The sequence below is a fragment of the Thermobia domestica genome, chromosome 3 (genome assembly GCF_964235325.1).
Source record: "Thermobia domestica chromosome 3, izTheDome1.hap1.1, whole genome shotgun sequence".
Classification (NCBI taxonomy): domain Eukaryota; kingdom Metazoa; phylum Arthropoda; class Insecta; order Zygentoma; family Lepismatidae; genus Thermobia; species Thermobia domestica.
This window is the reverse complement of record NC_137456.1, coordinates 205,552,815-205,571,316: the sequence shown is the minus strand read 5'-3', so window position 1 is coordinate 205,571,316 and position 18,502 is coordinate 205,552,815. Positions and strand designations below refer to the sequence as shown.

At 35.0% G+C, this 18,502-nt stretch overlaps 1 protein-coding gene across 6 annotated transcripts in view; it reads right to left on the bottom strand.

Annotated features, from left to right (window-relative positions):
* The window catches only part of Ten-a (Teneurin-a transmembrane protein), a 1,171,522-nt gene that overhangs the window by 173,376 nt on the left and 979,644 nt on the right, over positions 1-18,502 (bottom strand). For all 6 annotated transcript variants that reach the window (XM_081752112.1, XM_081752114.1, XM_081752113.1 and 3 more), the window contains one exon: positions 17,359-17,553. In XM_081752112.1, coding sequence (XP_081608238.1) covers positions 17,359-17,553 — 195 coding nt within the window. The remainder of the gene's footprint in view (positions 1-17,358; positions 17,554-18,502) is intronic.

The following is an 18,502-nucleotide window of genomic DNA, read 5'->3' as shown; positions in this document are numbered from 1 at the left end:
AAGAAATACGTGGTTTTATTATCTTAAAAGAGAAAAGGGACAATTTTTATATTAGAACTTCCATTTCTTTGCATTGACTTTTTAAAAATAAGGGAATAAGTGTTTCACGTTTCCGACAATTTCGCAACTAAAGAGAAATTTTTCAACTTTCCAAAATTCCGGTTTTGTATTCATCAAACTTTATTCTTTAGTATAATTTATTTTGAGTTATTCTACAATGCTAAAGTTTTATATTAGCACGTTGATACTTGTTGTTACGAGTGAAGTGGATATTTCGAGTTTGAATGTTGAACAATTAATACAAGTCAGTTTTTATTTGTTTGAACCAGTAATACTCCATTTGAAATATAAACATTGTTATATCTTTTCTTGCATTAAACGGTTAAAAGTGGAAAAGAATATATTGCATGAATCATCACTTTCCGACAATACATTCTGCCTACCAATTTTGAACTTTCTCTACGTTAATATATGCAACATAAATATGTTTTCCTTTAGATAGCTATTTTTGCAGTAAATTTCCGTGGAAATCCAATACAAATACTGAATTGTCTTTAATATTGCCTAATATATTTTATAAACAATAAAAATGTTCAATTTATTTTGGCCCTTTAGTTTAATTATCATGATACATTGCATTTTATTTTAAATATTATGGCTACATCCTGTCCTAATCCAAATCCTTAATTATATATAAAACTATATGAACTAACATAAAATAAATGAGTACATCCGGTTGACGTGGAAAGTTGAAATTTGACATGATTGTAGCTTTCCGGGACTAACCTTCAGGAAAATTGCCAAAAGCGACTTAAAAAAAAAAAAAAAAAAAAATTAGGGGGTCAAAAGAGAGGATGAAGAAATTCCCCATGTTATTTAAATGGACCTTTTTTATACCTATAATCTCATATTTTAGCTACTTGGCATTGGAATAAAAACTTAATATTTTTAGATTTTGAGAGGTTTAAAGGGGAGATGAAGAAATCCCCATGTTATTTAAATGGACGTTTTCTTGGGATACAAAATTTTATCTTTTTGATAGTTGAAATACGAAAAGAAATTTAAAAATTGGTAGAATTGGGGGTTTAAGAGGTACGACGCGGTAGGCCGAGTAAATGCGGGGGTTAAGGGGAAAAGCCCCCAGCTAGCCCAACTTCAGGAAATGTTAAGAGCAAATGCACGAATTTCACTCTTGATGCAAAAGCTTATACATAAAAGATGCGAGGCCGTAGGCCGAGCAAATACGGAGGTCTGGAGGCGGAGCCCGCACCTAGCCATAGGCTAGTCTATTATTAGTAAAGTTGTCAGTCAGTTTTATTGATTTTAAACCAAAGTGTCAGTTAGATTGTTGTTAAAGTTGTCAATTCAAGCTCTTTTGTAAGCTGTATCAAAATTAGGATAACTACTTTTACACCTGCTGCTACTACGTACAATAATAATAACACAGCCACAAGTACACACACACAAAATAAAAGTTCCGTGCATCTTATCCCAGGGTGTCTTGGATGTATTTCGTTACACAGAATCCAAATTTGGAAACCTCTGGACAATCTATCGTGTCAAGTTTTTGTTATGTATGATAAACTTTAGCGATTATGGATAGGGAGGATACACGTAACACAGTTATACAAAAAAAAAAAAAAAAAGTTCTGTTCAGCAGATCATAGGATACAGATTGAATGTATTTTGTTACAGAGAATCTAAATTTAGAAACCCTAGGACGATTGACCGTGTCAGTTTTGTTTTATAAGCGAGAAAGGTGTGATTCAAAATCACTCAAATTTTTCGCTCATAAAATAATGACATTGTCAATCGTCCTGTGATTTCGAAAGTTGGATTCTGTGTTAAAAATATATCGAATCCATACCCTGGGGTCTGTTGAACAGAACATTTTTTTTTTTTGTATGGATGTCTTACGTGTATCCTCTCTATCCAAAATCGCTCAAGTTTATCGCCCATAACAAAAAAATGAAACTGTCGATTGTTCTGGGATTTCGAAATTTGAATTCGGTATAACGAAATACATCGAATCCATTCCCTGGGATTCGGTGCACAGAACTTTTATTTTTTGTGGGGCTGTGTAATCTTTATTACTTAGAGCAAAAACACAGCACTTTGTATGCTAGCACAAAACATATACAACGTTATGAAAAGAAAAGACGGAGAGAACTATTACACGAATTAATAAAAAATGAAAATCAAATAAGTAAAATAAATTTCTTGTTGTGATGTTTAAAACACTTAGATGTTAACTGGAAACTAGAACACTTTCCCATTGTTGATTAGAAACGAGAACACAAACAGAGATCAAAATTAAAGTAGTCATATTAGAACTACATTTCGTAGAATAATACTAGATTCGTCACACTAAGAAGTTCAGTCAAATTTAGTATAATTATACCAACTTGTTTCATATAATTGCCCTAAAATTTATCTATGAAAAGAGTTAGTCAACCTTCTTAAAATTTCACATTTTCATTGTACAGGAACGACAGTACCACTTCTAATACTATGATTTGGTGGTTTGAAGCCAATGTTACGTAAAGAATATTCACTGCACTGTATATTATCCAGTATTTCTTCTATAAAAACTTTATCAGAAGCTTTTCTTCTGTTAGTTATACTCTCTAATCCACAGTATTTGTTTCAATGTTCATACTATGTATTAGAATAATAATTTATTTTAATTTAACACAATCATGTAAATAAAACACTTTTACACGAGTTCAATTCTATTTACTGAAGTTATAGAAGTGCTATTGTTTATAATAATAATAATAATAATAATAATAATAATAATAATAATAATAATAATAATAATAATAATAATAATAATAATAATAATAATAATATTTTAATATACTACTACTAATAAAAATAATAATCACAAAGGTCCTGCTTTATTTTATTTACCAACTGAAAGTATTGAATTATGTAACGTCGAACTATTTTTATAACCACAAGATGACGATGCTCTATCTTAAACTACCCATTTTGTTCGTTTTAAGCCAAACGTTAAAATATCACTGAAAATTGTCAAAAACTACATTTTATTGATTTAACTGTTGTTCTTTGTATGCCATATAAAAATAACTACTACTGGTTAGCTCTTTTACTTTGTAATAACTAGAGATGACGGTTTGAATAGCCTAAACTTTCTCGCTTTTATACCAAAGTGCCGTTTAGAATAGTAGAAAAATATTATTATCGTATTAATTATACGACAGACGATAATTACAGCAACATGCAACATTACTAAAGGAGAATTGGTAAACTCTCCCTCACTATGAACTGATTTTGAGCGAGATTAAGAAATACCTATATTATATCAGAAGAAAATTTTTACGGAATTTATCGTGCAATATATTTAAAATAGAGAGGATGGGAATACAATCACTCCTGATTCTCGGATGATTTTAAACTAAGCAGGGGAATGATAGGAAAGGATTTTTCTTAAAAAACTTTCCATCAAAATTGAATATGTGTTTCTACAAAACTTAACGTGGAACATATTTTTTGAATCGTGGATGGGTAATTCATCTACCACTAACGGGTAAATTCACTGCTTATTCTAGATTGGTTTTACACGCAAGGCTTGGGATTTGAAAAAAAAAAAAAAAAAACCTCTCGAAGAACATTAAAATCGAATATTTTTTATCGAAGCTAATGAGGATTTTTTGGGAAAAAATCAAAAGATTGAGGTAAAATTATCTCTTAATTTTGAATTATTTTTACACCACCCAACGTTGGAGTTGCGGTGACAGTGCTAGACTGTTCACATCTGATGCGGAGGGTCCCTGGTTTGATCCCAGAACGCGCGAAGTGAACTTTGTGGTGAGCAAATACCATGTACGTTGATATTCTTGAGTTCTTCCGTTTCCTCCAACTTTCTTCATTTCATCATTTTATTCATTCTCATCATTAACGTCTCATTTAGTCTACGTGGCATAACCGTGGAACGTAGAACTGAAAGATTTCGTTTTATTTTTATACCATGCAATATTAATGATTGGGATGTTTCGAAGAAAATATACGTCGTATTTTGGCTAAAGTTATACAGAACAATCATTTTCTTATTATATTATTTAAATAAAGAAACTGGAAATTCGGAAAATCTTTTCCTCCTTCACCCGCTTATCCTCGATGACTTTCAACAGCAAGCAATGGAGGTCCGTGTGAAGTATATACTATATTATATCAAATTCGAAAATTTTTTACGTAAGTGAAACGGAAAGGACAATATTCTTATCATATTGTGTACTTATCTAAATTTGCAGCACAGGATGGACTTAATTCCCTTCTGAGTCGACTGGTAGAAGCTCGCTTATGTCCCCTTCAATAAATGTACACTATGTGATCGGGACACCCCCAAAACATACTTTTTTCATATTAGGTGCATTGTACTGCCGCCTACTACCAGTTACTCATTATCAGCGACCTCAGTAGTCATTAGACATCGTGAGAAAGCAGAATGGGGCGCTCCACGGAACTCACGGACTTCGAATGTGGTCAGGTGATTGGGTGTCACTTGAGTCAGAAGTCTGTACGCGAGATTTCCACACTCCTTAACATCCCTAGATCCACTGTGTCTGATGTGATAGTGTAGTGGAAACGTGAAGGGACACGTACAGCACAAAAGCGTATAGGCTGACCTCGTCTGTTGACTGACAGAGACCGCCCACAATTGAATAGGGTCGTAAAGTGTAATAGGCAGACATCTATCCAGACCATCACACAGGAATTCCAAACTGCATCAGGATCCACTCCAAGTACTATGACAGTTAGGCGTGAGGTGAGAAAACTTGGATTTCATGGTCGAGCGGCTGCTCATAAGCCACACATCACACAGGTAAATGCCAAACGACGCCTCGCTTGGTGTAAGGAGCGTAAACATTGGACGATTGAACAGTGGAAAAACGTTGTGTGGAGTGACGAATCACGGTACACAATGTGGCGATTCAATGGCAGGTTGTGGGTATGGCGAATGCCCGGTGAACGTCATCTGTCAGCGTGTGTAGTGTCAACAGTAAAATTCGGAGGTGGTGGTGTTATGGTGTGGTCGTGTTTTTCTTGGAGGTGGCTTGCACCCCTTGTTGTTTTACGTGGTACTCTCACAGCGCAGGCCTACATTGATGTTTTAAACACCTTCTTGCTTCCTACTGTTGAAGAGCAATTCGGGGATGGCGATTGCATCTTTCAACACGATCGAGTACTTGTTCATACTGCACGGCATGTGGCGGAGTGGTTACACGCCCATAACATCCCTGACTTGCACAGAGTCCTGACTTGAATCCTATAAAACACTTTTGGGATGTTTTGGAACGCCGACTTCTTGCCAGGCCTCACCGATCTACATCGATACATCTCCTCAGTTCAGCACTCCGTGAAGAATAGGCTGCCATTCCCCAAGAAACCTTCCAGCACCTGATTGAAAGTATGCCTGCGAGAGTGAAAGCTGTCATCAAGGCTAAGGATGGGCCAAGACTATATTGAATTCCAGCAGTACCGATGGAGGACGCCACGAACTTGTAAGTCATTTTCAGCCAGGTGTCCGTATACTTTTGATCATATAGTGTATTTCCTTGATTAATCTTGAGGCTAAGGCGACTTCAGTTTATTTATTTTTCCTTAACGTTGATTTTGCAAATTTTATCAATGTTGATGTCAATAAAAAATACGAGGAATAGACTATTTTTACTTCTTAGAATAGGAATTATTACTAGTTAGCTATAGGCTGGGCTTGAAAGATCTTGCTTGCAAATACTCGCCAGTCAAAAAGTCTACTAGCCAGACTATTTTGCAGTCACAGTGCTTATACATATAAAAATCAGTTTGCGACACAGTAAACATATCACAGTATTCTGTTTATTGGCATGTCTCTTACAAATAAAAAAAGGATCGAATGAAAAAAAAAATGATCACGATAGTGATGCACTGCAATATTACATTCTTTTTATTTGTTGCGTGAAATGAAACACATTTTTGATTAATCGGATTTTACTCGCCAAATTTTTGCATTATTCGCAAAGGTACTCACCTCTGGCAAGCAGGCGAGTGGGTTTTTCAAGCCCTGGCTATAGGTGAAAAGGTGTTATGTCTTTTGCTTTTGAGCACCTAATTGCTTCTAGTTTCTTGTATAGATAGAAATTTATCTTCCTTTTAAAATTATACATTTTTTGTAATGGGTTAAAAATCCAATGATTGTTTCTTAAAATCTATTCAGAAATTGAACAAAGCACGATAAAATGAAATACACTATAAACAGTATGTTTCTCAGACTAAATGAATTGCAATGTTTTTTGTTTTCGTTTAAGATATGAAGTTTAGAATGTTGTTTTCCTTTATATGTTTGAATTGTTAACAATGGGATTATATGCGAGAATTTTCATTTTTTAAATGTAGTAACAGAGTAATTTGTACCAAAATCGTTAGTTTAACCCGGAACCATAGTACCTTATCCACTAAACTTCGATAAAGTCCTCTCAAGAGTATTAGAATTTACATTAAAACACACGAATTAACGTTATTGTGTTTAATTTATAGATGAAGTATTTTAAAATTTTTAAATGCAAGCAGCTATGGGAGCAAATAGTCATAAAACTGAAAATATAGCCACTGTAGCTCTTATTATGTCCAACAAGAAAAACGCCATTATTTATTTGATATATTTCGACAAACACCATGAGAGCAATGAATGAAAGTGTAATTAAACGAAGAGCATAGGAAGGAGGCAAAGTGCCCAGTGGAGTTCCACAATACTTGCATGACCTGCTGCAGATAATCTTTTGTCACGGACGCTAAGGTGAAGGATATGGAGAACTGCTATTTCTGAACGTCACAAACTCGAAGCAACCCAGAATTTTCCCTCTGCTAATGCACACTCGTCATAAAACCATCCTCTGGAAAGATAAGCATGGCTTCAACTTCTATCACGGCACACATATATAGAGGAAGCCAGAGCCAAGAGCTGGCAAACTTCAGAGCCACGCAAATTGATAAGAGAGGCGCCGAACAGGGGGATTGATACGTGCTCTTATTGTGTGTGTGTTTTAAATTATACTTGAAGTAACGTGGAAAATCTATTTTGAAACCATTCTTTTAATGCTTTAGAACAACTTTTCTTTCCAAGTATTTCTCTACTAGAAAAACACGAACATAACATAGTTTCGATACAGTTGAGTAACACTTTTTTTTTTTTTTTTTTAATGAAGAGAAATTTAAACGTTGCTCCAGTTATATAACTGACGGTTCTGCGAATCCACAAAGAATATATATATATATATATATATATATATATATATATATATATATATATATATATATAAAACTTCTTGTGCAAATATGGATTATCTTTTAAATATTTTAAAACGTAATTCATTCGGAAATGTAGTAGCTAGCGCGTGGATCTTAGGCCCACATGGTCCCTGGTTCGATTCCTGTTGGGAGAGAGTTAAAATTTGAACGCATTACAGTGGTTCATTTCCACTTTAAACTGTAGGTCTACGTCTTATGTAGACTTGGTACTGAAAAGGGCCGCTAAACTTCAACAAACAAGCTAATGTAATTCATTATTTATCATAAAGTTGCCAGAATTTAAAAAAAAATCCGGGGACTCGATAGGAAGTTGGCCTTTATATATTAAGATAATATATAAAACAATTTGTAAATTTGGGGACTTTTCTGGAAATGGGACGTCTGGTGACCTTAATCTATCAAATCTAGAGCTTAGAATTACATTATGAAAATGCTATAATCTTACACACAGAGGGCTGCATTGGCTCAATGGTAGAGCGTTTACCTTTGGTCGTGGGGCCCCTGGTTCGATTCCACTTCACCCCAAGTGGACTTTGTGGTGGACAGAACCGTGTGTGTGGGTTTTCTCGGGATTTTCCCGTTTCGTGTCATTTTTATTCATTCCACCATTGTATTCATTTCTCAAAAGCACTGTCTCCTTTGGCCTAGCAGCATAATCGTGGGACATAAAACTGAAAGATTTCATTTCTTTTAATCTTACACAAAAACAAAAACATTTCACATTCAGTTTTAATTTCTTTCGTGAAGAAGCTATATTTATATATTTCACAAAGGAATAGTGCTTCAATACTAGAATTCAGTATAGTTTGTGTATGATAAAATGGGTAACTTAAATATGTTTGCAATGTGGTTCTGGATTCGGTTCTAGATATTTCACATAGTTGAATTGGTCTAGCCAGAAGAATAGTGCTGGCATTAGGGCGTTAGGCCGATGTGCTGGCAATGTGTGACAATGTGCTGAGTTAAACGCTGGCCAGAGTTATTTTGCGGTCATAGCACCAGGGAGTTAAGTTAGAGGAATTAATAATTAGTTCTATAAGAATACATATTCACTGAGAAACAAAATGCCAAGTCTATAAATGGATGTTTTTACCTTCTGTATCTAGTTTTACCATAAATACTTTTCTAAAGTTTTAAGTACATTGACACAAAATGGTTAGAGATATTGTAATATCGTAATAACATGAGTTACATGGGTGCATTGTGAAACAAAAGCACAAATACAGTACATGATTCAAATTGTCCACCAGCAGCATACACACGTGGAACCCTTGGAATCCTTAAGTCTTTGTGGCCACTCATTACCTAACACATCAACTGGAAAATCTGCAGCTGTCTTCCAAAGATACCGCTTTAAACTTGAAATATTGGGATGTCTCTTCTTGCAAGCCATCTCTTGAAGCTTGGATCACAATTTTTAGTCCAAAGGGTTTAGACCTGGATTTGCATAAGGCCCATCTGAAGTGGACATGAAGTCCGGAACATTTGCCTCCAGCAACTGCTGGGTTGTCTGTGCCTTGTGTGATGGACTGACAATAAGTCCTGCTGGAAGATCCAGTTCTGTCCATGGAAGAGGGTATTGGTGAGATTCTGGACTAGTTTCTGAAGCACTATCTCCTGGTACACTTTGGCTGACATTTTGACCCACTTTTCAAAGAAATAGAGTCCGTTGTGTCTTCGTAACTCACTCCCCACCACACTAAGACTGAGGCAGGATGCTGAACCCTTTTGGATCCTTGAAGCTTATTCACCAGCTTTTTTATAGCATGTGGTATACATATTAGGGTGGATCGAAAAAATCAAAAGTTGTTGAATTAAATAGCACTAGGTGTCAAAAGTTGTGTATTGACTAGTATATCATTCGTGATTTTTTTCATAATTGTTGTACTTCATCTTCATTCCCCGCAATTTCGCAATTTTCATGAAAATTTGAATTTTTTGAAAATATTGAATTTTTTTAAAGCTGCCCAATGAAATCGAACTAGGTGTCAAAAGTTGGATAATGACTGGATTGACTACATCATTCATGATTTTTAAAATAATTTGCATCTTTATTCCCCGAAAGGGCCTGAAATTTTGCAGTTTTTATGGTAAGTTTTGAAATACCACTTAACATATGAAAAAAGTTTTAAAATATGCTAAATCACTTCACACTTGCTTAAGAAAGAGTTGTGTTCGCTACCATAACACCTATTGTTTTGAAATATTTTTTGTGCTTTATTTTATTAACTTCAAAGACCTTAGAATTTTGGAATTTATACAGGAAATCTCAAAATACATTGAAGACGCTGATAATTTTCAAGAATTGTTAAATAATAACCTATTAAATTTCAAGCCTTGTGTGTGATTAGCATAATTTCGATGATTTTTAAAAATATTTTCCCTTCATCTTCGTTACTTCCAACAAGTTTTAAAATGCAGTTTCACAGTAATACTAAAAATACATTGAGCATAATATCAAGATACTTTATGTGAATTTAATAATTTTGCATTGAAATTATTTTTGATATGCATCTCTTTGCTGGTTCCCAGAAACAACCAGAACTCAGCATGAGGAGGTGGCTCATATAGAGTTCCGCCCATCCTCCCATCCCATCCACCCTACCTTTGAAAATTCTCTCTTTAACTCGTTGCTTTGTATTCATATTTTGTTTCGAATGTGGACGTAATTGACATATACAAAAATCTTGCTCTGATAAATCCATGTCGAGCTAAGACACCACACACTTCAGACGAAGCTTCGGTGACAGTTTTAATGCACCTCTTGACTGCTTGGTTTTGACATGGCAAGTGGAAAACAGACGGAAGGACAGATGAACCTTCTGTTACACATTTCTGTAGATCCTCCTCCGACAAATGTCTCGTCAGGGGTGGCTCGGTTACTTCACGTTCCTGCTAGTTGATTAGGTCAATGTAAGCCTGAACCCTAAAATGGATTGCTGGAGTGGATCCTGAACTTGCGTACAGGAGGTATTTGGTTTGAGCTTTTGATCTTATGTCAAGGATTCTACCCATAACTAGTTCTCGAATATACTTTCGATCATCGGCGAGCATAGATACCAGTAAATTCTCCGGATACGAGAAGAAACAATTGGCTGAATTGTTCTATCTGCAATGAGCTTCAGTTCATTACTAAGTACCGTAAAAAGGCAACAGTACGATTAAGTTCACAGGAGCATCCTTGATAGTAGGGTTACATTTAATGTAAAAGCACATCGGAGCATACACTTTCATGATGAATGTAACGAGCTCTTTCAGGTTCGAAGATGAGTCAGTAGTTCTTATGTACACTCTAAGCACTACGTTAGTGGTAGTGATCCATCTTGTATGGGATAATTTTCCAGGATTTCTTGATGCAAGATGATGAACACTCACCAGCAGAGATTACTTTGCAAATATCCCACATATATTTTTGATCTGTGCTACGGTTTGACGTCTTTTTCTTCCATGGCCGGGAAAGTTTCTTCATTCGAGAAGCTTGAAAATTAACGAGTGGTAAATCCTAACAATTGGTTAAACTTTTTCCTATAGTTCCTGAGACCTTTTGAGAACCCACTGTTGCGCCATCTGAATGCTGTAGAATATGCCTTAGAAAGTACCATAAAAACTGCAAAATTTCAGGCCCTTGCGGGGAATAAAGATGCAAATTATTTTAAAAATCATGAATGTTGTAGTCAACCTACTTATTATACAACTTTTGTCACCTAGTTCGATTTCATTGGGCAACTTTTAAAAAATATCAATATTTTCAAAATATTTTTTTATGAACATCGCAAAATTTTGAGGTCTTTGCGGGGAATGAAGATGAAGTACAAAAATTAGGAAAAAAATCATGAATGTTGTACTAATCAATACACAACTTTAGACAGCTAGTGCTATTTAATTGGACAAATTTTGATTTTTTCGATTCACCCTAACACATACTCATTTTGGGCATTGAAAGTCTCATCAACATTGAAAATTTTTTCACCAGTGAAGGGAAATTAGACGGTGCCCATTTGCTGCGTAAGGCTTAAGTAAGGGCTTTGGCTTTATGAGCTTCTGACGGTTCAGTTTATTTGTCATTGTCCTTTGCGTTGTCTGTAAGCATGGAGTCCCAGGCCACTGCTTAACCTGCGAGACACTTTCGAAATCTTTAGCTCGAGCCATAAGTGACTATTTCCTAACCATAACTCGAACCATAACTGACTGCTGCTTTCACAAGTTACTGTGTTCGTACTGTGCGTGATCTTCCTTCCCGAGGGCAATCTTTCACAGTTTCGGTTTCAATAAAGTGCTGGATAGTGTGGTAAACGATTTTTTAAACTAATTTGCAGCTTCTGGAGGGTTTTGAAAATCTCCCCTGGTGATTTATCTACCTTGTGCAACGCTCTCACGGTCCACGATTTTCATACTTGCCCCATTGCATATTGAACACTTACAATTGACACCTTTACACTTCTTCAGCTCATCCAGCAATGACTCACGCTTCATGATACCGCTCTTGACGTCGCTCGCTTGTATAGGCGGAAATACAGCCACCCTCAAAAGTTCGGACAGCATTTTAATTATTGCAATTATTTTTTATTTAGATAAAGTTATTTAAAGAGTAAATCCGTGATCTTTTAAAAAATGGCTTCATTAATTCATTAAGGCCCCATGGTTGAAAGGAAGGTGCATACATTTAATAATTGCTACTTTGTGTACTTTATTGTTTTTGTTATAGCTAGTTTGACATTTAATAAATAGCATGTATATGTATCTGGTGGCATTGTAGAGTGTGACAATATAACCATCACCAGGTTATAGAAATATCTTTGGTGGACGCTCTGTATATTTCGTAAAGACAGTAATTATTTTTTCGATTTATACTTTATTCTGCGACACAAATAAGTTCTTTCTTCGGTGGGAATTGCTTCTTTCCCACGCAATTGAACAAAGAAGTCTTTATCGTCTATTCATATACATATTTAAAACGTTGCTTTGTGGTGAGAACATTTCAGTGAGCGACGAAGCTTTTCAGTGTTTTTCCCTGACATATTAATATGCAAAAACTATGTTCTATGGTCATTTGGAACTGAATTAAGTATATTCTCCAATCATTTATGGAAATACTGCGAATCGTAGCACACCAGGTGCAGGAGCGACCAAGGAGACGCCAGCCACACCGGATAAGTAGCTCGTTATCTGAATGTTCCCACAGTCAAGTTATCGCCATGTCTTGTGCGTCTTGGCCAGTGGACTGAAATTAACGTCAACTCTTTTTTATATTCTATTTACATTTCCATACAGGCGATTTAACCTGAGTGCTTTTGAAAATTAACTGCCAACATTAATTCTTCGATCAATGCAGCTCGTATCTCGAACCCCTGAGTTCGAGGAGTGTTACTCCATGTTTTGAGGCAGCAACCACGTACGTCGCGTCGAGCATTAGGTATAATGTTGTGCTAAGGGGTATACGTTATTAGTCACCAGTCAATGACTTAATCGTGGCTAGCCCCAATCAGTAAGTCCCAGGTTCACACACCTTATGCGTATAAGTTATAACGCACCCTCCAACATTATCATTCCATTTTGGTGATCATCTTCCTATTTTTACTGAGGATTAACGTCAACATTTGAGGATTGTTTGGAGCAGCAACTATATTACTTCGTGGGATTATCCCGGCGACTTTTCCCCAGTGCTAATCCCACAAGTGCATTAGTGGTGTGAGAAAAGTATATCTAGTGGAATTATTATCTTAATCTTCAATCCTAATATATAAAGTGACAAAGGGCTAACGCATACTGAGAAAGTAAAGTGCGATTTTATTAAAGTAAATAATTATACATATGTAGTGTTGAGTCTTGTGATTGTTTTTCTAATCCGTTATTTTCTTTATATTAGTTTAATAAATAAGCATAGTGTCGTTTAATCCAGTGTGTTTTTGTTGTGTGTATGAATAGTGTTTGTGTGCGTTGTGGTCTGAGTGACCGTCTGATCGTCCGTAAGGTTTTCGAGAAGAGACATCCGAACCTCTCGGTGCCTAACACCTATCTCATTATTGAGACCAGCAGGCAATTTAAATATAATTTTGTAATCCCTTTTAGGAGATGTCCTTCAACGCCTTACCCAGGTAAGTCCAGGTATCCAAAACATACACATTGGCAAAACTACGGAGGACAGACCCCGGAAAATAGTTATATAAATAAGTGATACCCGAACAGCGACCCGATAGCAGGCGATTATAGAGAACGCCGCCCGAACAGAGACAACGAATCGATTACGAGAAAATGGACGCCCGAACAACGACTGGTCTCTAGGCGATTACAAGAACAATGTACCCCTATCAATATTTGCATGGTACAAAATTTCAGCGATTTTTATTTTAGATTAGAGTCTATAAGTTAGTTGAAGTTAAAAGTTTCAAAACAAATGGTTCACCCTGTATATAGACTATAGTTTTTTAGACTTGTAACAGCACTTATTTAGACTGCTTTAGACTTGTAAACAAAGTTAATTTACCTAAAATGATCGATTGAAGAATTACACTTTCTAAAAATAACATTTCTTTTTTTTGTTGACTAGACGTTTTGACGAATTTGACGTTCCTTTTCACTACCTAAGATCTATCAGTGCATCTTCAGATTAGCATAGAATTCGTGGGGTTGTTTCTTAAATTCAATTATTATCTTCCGCACTATAGACAAGAATGCTTATCCTTAAGGCTCATAGGAGTTTCTATGTATATATAATGGCAATAGAACATACTATGGTGATTTGTAGAATAATTTTAAATTGTTTTATATTACTATTATTATTATATCACTGGTTCCTAATCTTTTTTTTGACTAACGACACACTTTATTGAACGCCCGCGACACACTTGTCTGATTATTTTATTAATAATAACATAAATCATATACGTACTACCATATAGGCCTACACCTATAAAGTAGTGACTCTATGTAGTACAGAGCATGAGTATTGTTGCTGTTACTGGAGGCATTGAGCCTGGAATTACACATAGGGAAAGGAAGAGTGTTAGCAACTTGGAATGAATCAGCACGTATCATGTGATATGTGTTGTAGCTGACAAAAGCTAATAGCGCATTTCATATACTTGTATATATATATATATATATATATATATATATATATATATATATATATATATATATATATATATATATATATATATATATATTTGACAAGGTTCCTACTGATCTGTAGAAATCTATTTCCCTGACTTTCCCTGACCTTTGGCAGGAATTTCCACGACTTTCATGACAGATGTCGGATAACGTTGACATACAGTAACGTCCCATACTGTGATCATTAATATCTACCCACAAACGTCTGACAATCAATTACTCTGAAGATATGATATTTCTTATAATCAGTGGTGCTATTCTAATTTTTTAACAACCGTCTCTCTCTCTCTCTCTCTCTCTCTCTCTCTCTCTCCCTCCCTCTCTCTCTCTCTCTCTCTCTCTCTCTCTCTATATATATATATATATATATATATATATATATATATATATATATATATATATATATATATATATATATATATATATTACCGTTCTGAAGTCCGCGATTAATCTTCTGGTATGTACAGAGCAAAGCAAGGTTCTCTAAATAGGTCAATTGTTTTTGGCTGTAAAAATTTTGTATCCAACAAACTTTCCCTTCCAGCTTCGTGTGTGTGTCTTTATAACTGGGTATAACAAACGATTCTGCGAACTCGATATATTTTAACAACCGGTACGAACCGGCTGAATAGCACCACTGCTTATAATTCATTTAACTGATAATGGTTGGCTAAACTGAAATATCTATATGACCAGATATTTCAGCACCTGGTCATATAGATATTTACAATACATGAAAGATCTATTTGACCAGAAGAACCGCCCCAAATATATTGCGTTTGAAGCAGAGGAAGAGGTGGATGATGATGAAAAAGGACCCAGTATATTGAAAAGAGAAGTAGTACAAGCCATCAAGAACATGCGAAGGAGGAAGGCCACTGGAGACGACGACATACGAACAGATTTGCTCAAGGAATTAGGAGATAATGCATTGAAAGTACTGACTTCTTTTATTAACAACATTTACCTGAATGGAGAATGGTCAAAGGATTTTCTTTATGTTACAATGATTGCATTACCCAAGAGAAAGGAAGCAAAGAAGTGCAGCGATCATAGAAACATTAGCCTTATTTCCAACACTGGAAAGATAATTGCGCGCATACTGAACAGACGACTGGAAAGTAAGATAGAAAAGATGTTGGAGGAAGATCTGTTCGGATTCTGGAAAGGAAACGGCACCAGAGATACCATTGGGTTGATGAGAATTATTTCAGAACGAGTTCTGGACATAAAGGAAGAGTTGTGTTTGTGTTTCATAGACTGGCAAAAGGCTTTCGACAGGGTCAATGGGACGAAACTTTTGCAAATACTTAAATAAATAGGGGTCAACTGGAGAGACCGCCGGCTCATTCGCAACCTGTACATGGGACAACGAGTCAAGATGTGCTTGAATGAAGGAAAAACCAGAGGAAAGAGGAAGCTGAAAATCGAGAAACGTGGAAGGATCATTTCCAGGCCCAAACTGAAAATTAAGAAGAAAAAAAGTTCCAGGACCTGCCAATATTTCTCAGCAGAAAAGAGAGAAACATCTTGTTCTCTTTCCTTTTCTTTCTCTATTATTATTTCGTATTTTGACTTCTCAAAAGACGAACTTGGTTCTCCATTAAAATTTTTGGTACCGCAATATTTTGATATTTTCGATATATTTTAAAATGTTGCTGAAAGTTGCTCATCTGTCACGTTATATGATTTAAGAAATAAAGTATTATAGAAGAGCGTTATCTTTCAAGAAGCAAGGCAGCATCCAAGTAGAAAAAAATTATTGAAAGAATATAACCATCACCTAAAATCAAACAATAAAAATAATGCAAATGATATTTACAAAAATTACAACATTGATTCCAATAGTATAATGCTCGGAGTCATTATCAAGGGGTCTGTCCTTGATATCTCGCGTGCGCTCTCATGTGTTCATGCAGTCCCTTTTACACAGTAATTGGTCATGTAATGATTGTAAGCACTGAGCATACTCACATAGTAAAGAGTCCCTTAATGCTCGTCGGCTTTAACGGAGACATCCTGTAGGTTCTGGAAGGCGGTAGTCACCAAACGATGCGGATCGAATATTCACAAACTGCACTGTTGATGAACGTCGATCGAATGATGATTTATCGTTCAAAATGCTAGTTTTTATACTGTTACGCAGACTATTTTGGTTTTTAGGAAAGCACTTGTTTACACTTGGTTTTCGTTATAAAGGAAAATATGTTTTCCTTTTTTAAAATAATTACCTTGAAAGTGTTTATATAACATATTTTTGATTATTACTGGAAATTCCATTTACGTGTTGCATCTTTTGTAACAAGGTCATAGGACTTGTTTTTGTTCTTGGATTAGTTTCATATTTTTGTTCTTGGTTCAGTTTTGAAACTACATTCGTGGAGGAAATATCCCAAAGTACATGTGAGTATAAAATTTTTTAACTTTTTCATTGCTTAAGTTCATTGGAACATGATAATTTCGATGTATTTCGATATTTTCATATATTGATCAAGTTTCGATATTTTGTCGATGACGATTTTCAATATTCAAATCCGGATATCGCACAGCCATAGGAAGGGTTTGAATGATTCTTTTTGTCATTTAGGAGATCTCTGAAACTTAAGAGTAGAAGCTTGAAATTTTGTATAAAATTCATTCTTGCATGGAACTAAAATGAGATTATCTTCACCGTATCCTTCTCTCTTCTTCTTCTTCTTCTTCTTCTTCTTCTTCTTCTTATTATTATTATTATTATTATTATTATTATTATTATTATTATTATTATTATTATTATTATTATATAATTACGACGAAAGAGGAACATAGAACAAGGAGTTAACTCAATATTAACTCATTTTTATTTTTGAACTTCAGACAATAGTTTTATCACAAATTAAATATTTTGTTTTACTTATTTATTCCAATAATTAATAAATAATGTAAGAATACCTTGGTCACAGAAAGATCCTTTCCATCCTGGAAGACAAACGCAAACACCTCCTAAGCATTGTCCGTGCCCTGAACAATCAGGAACTTCGCAGTCGTGCTCAGGTATATCACATTCAGAGCCCTTCCATCCTCCTTCGCAGTGGCAAAGACCTCCACCGTATTTACCATGGTTGCTACAAAGAACCGGGCATACACCTAGAAGAAGAAGAAATATAATAAATTACGACATGGTAACAAATTGGTTGATCGTTTAATAAAATGTGTGTTATTAACAGCTGGAATCTGGGATAACACTTATGAGTCATGACGTAATGTGTGTCATTGGCATTTTAGGGGAATGGTCAAGTAAAGATTCGTTCAAATATTTAAACCACTCACAACTTTTTTTAAATTGATATATAATTTGTAGAATAAAAACTCAATGCTATTTCAGTAGGGTGGATCGAACTCGAGGTCATATTCTATGATATATATATATATATATATATATATATATATATATATATATATATATATATATATAAAATAAGTCCTGATTAACTGCTGACTGATCAACGCCTAGAACAGTGGTGAGGAACCTGCGGCCTTCCGAGCCTGTTTAGAAAAAATGCTAAATTATATATCACCAATCTAAACAGGCATATATATATATATATATATATATATATATATATATATATATATATGCATATATATCACCAATCAAGAACACTTTGAGAACTCAGATCACAGATATGCTCTTTGAAGACTGATTGAAGCTCAAATTAGAATCTAGCATCCTTATGCTACCTCGAAGAAAGCAATTCCAGAGAATAGATGAGCTAAATGTAAATGAATAGTAAATTTTCAAACCATATATTTTTAACATGTTATAGTGTTATATATTTTCATGTAAATTATTAATGTAACTAATAACTATAAAATAACTTTTGAATAGAAATTATGTCTATTCAAAACTATCATAAGCGAACCTCTTGGGGAAAATGGTCATTGTCAATGGGGCATTTAAAACAAGAAAAACTTACCCATTTCTGGTCTAGACCAGACTACTTAAGCTAGAAACCTAAAATGTTACCAATACATAGGATTTCTGATGTAAAATATCACTAAGGAAGGGTTTTTGGAAATTCGATGCGGAACGGGG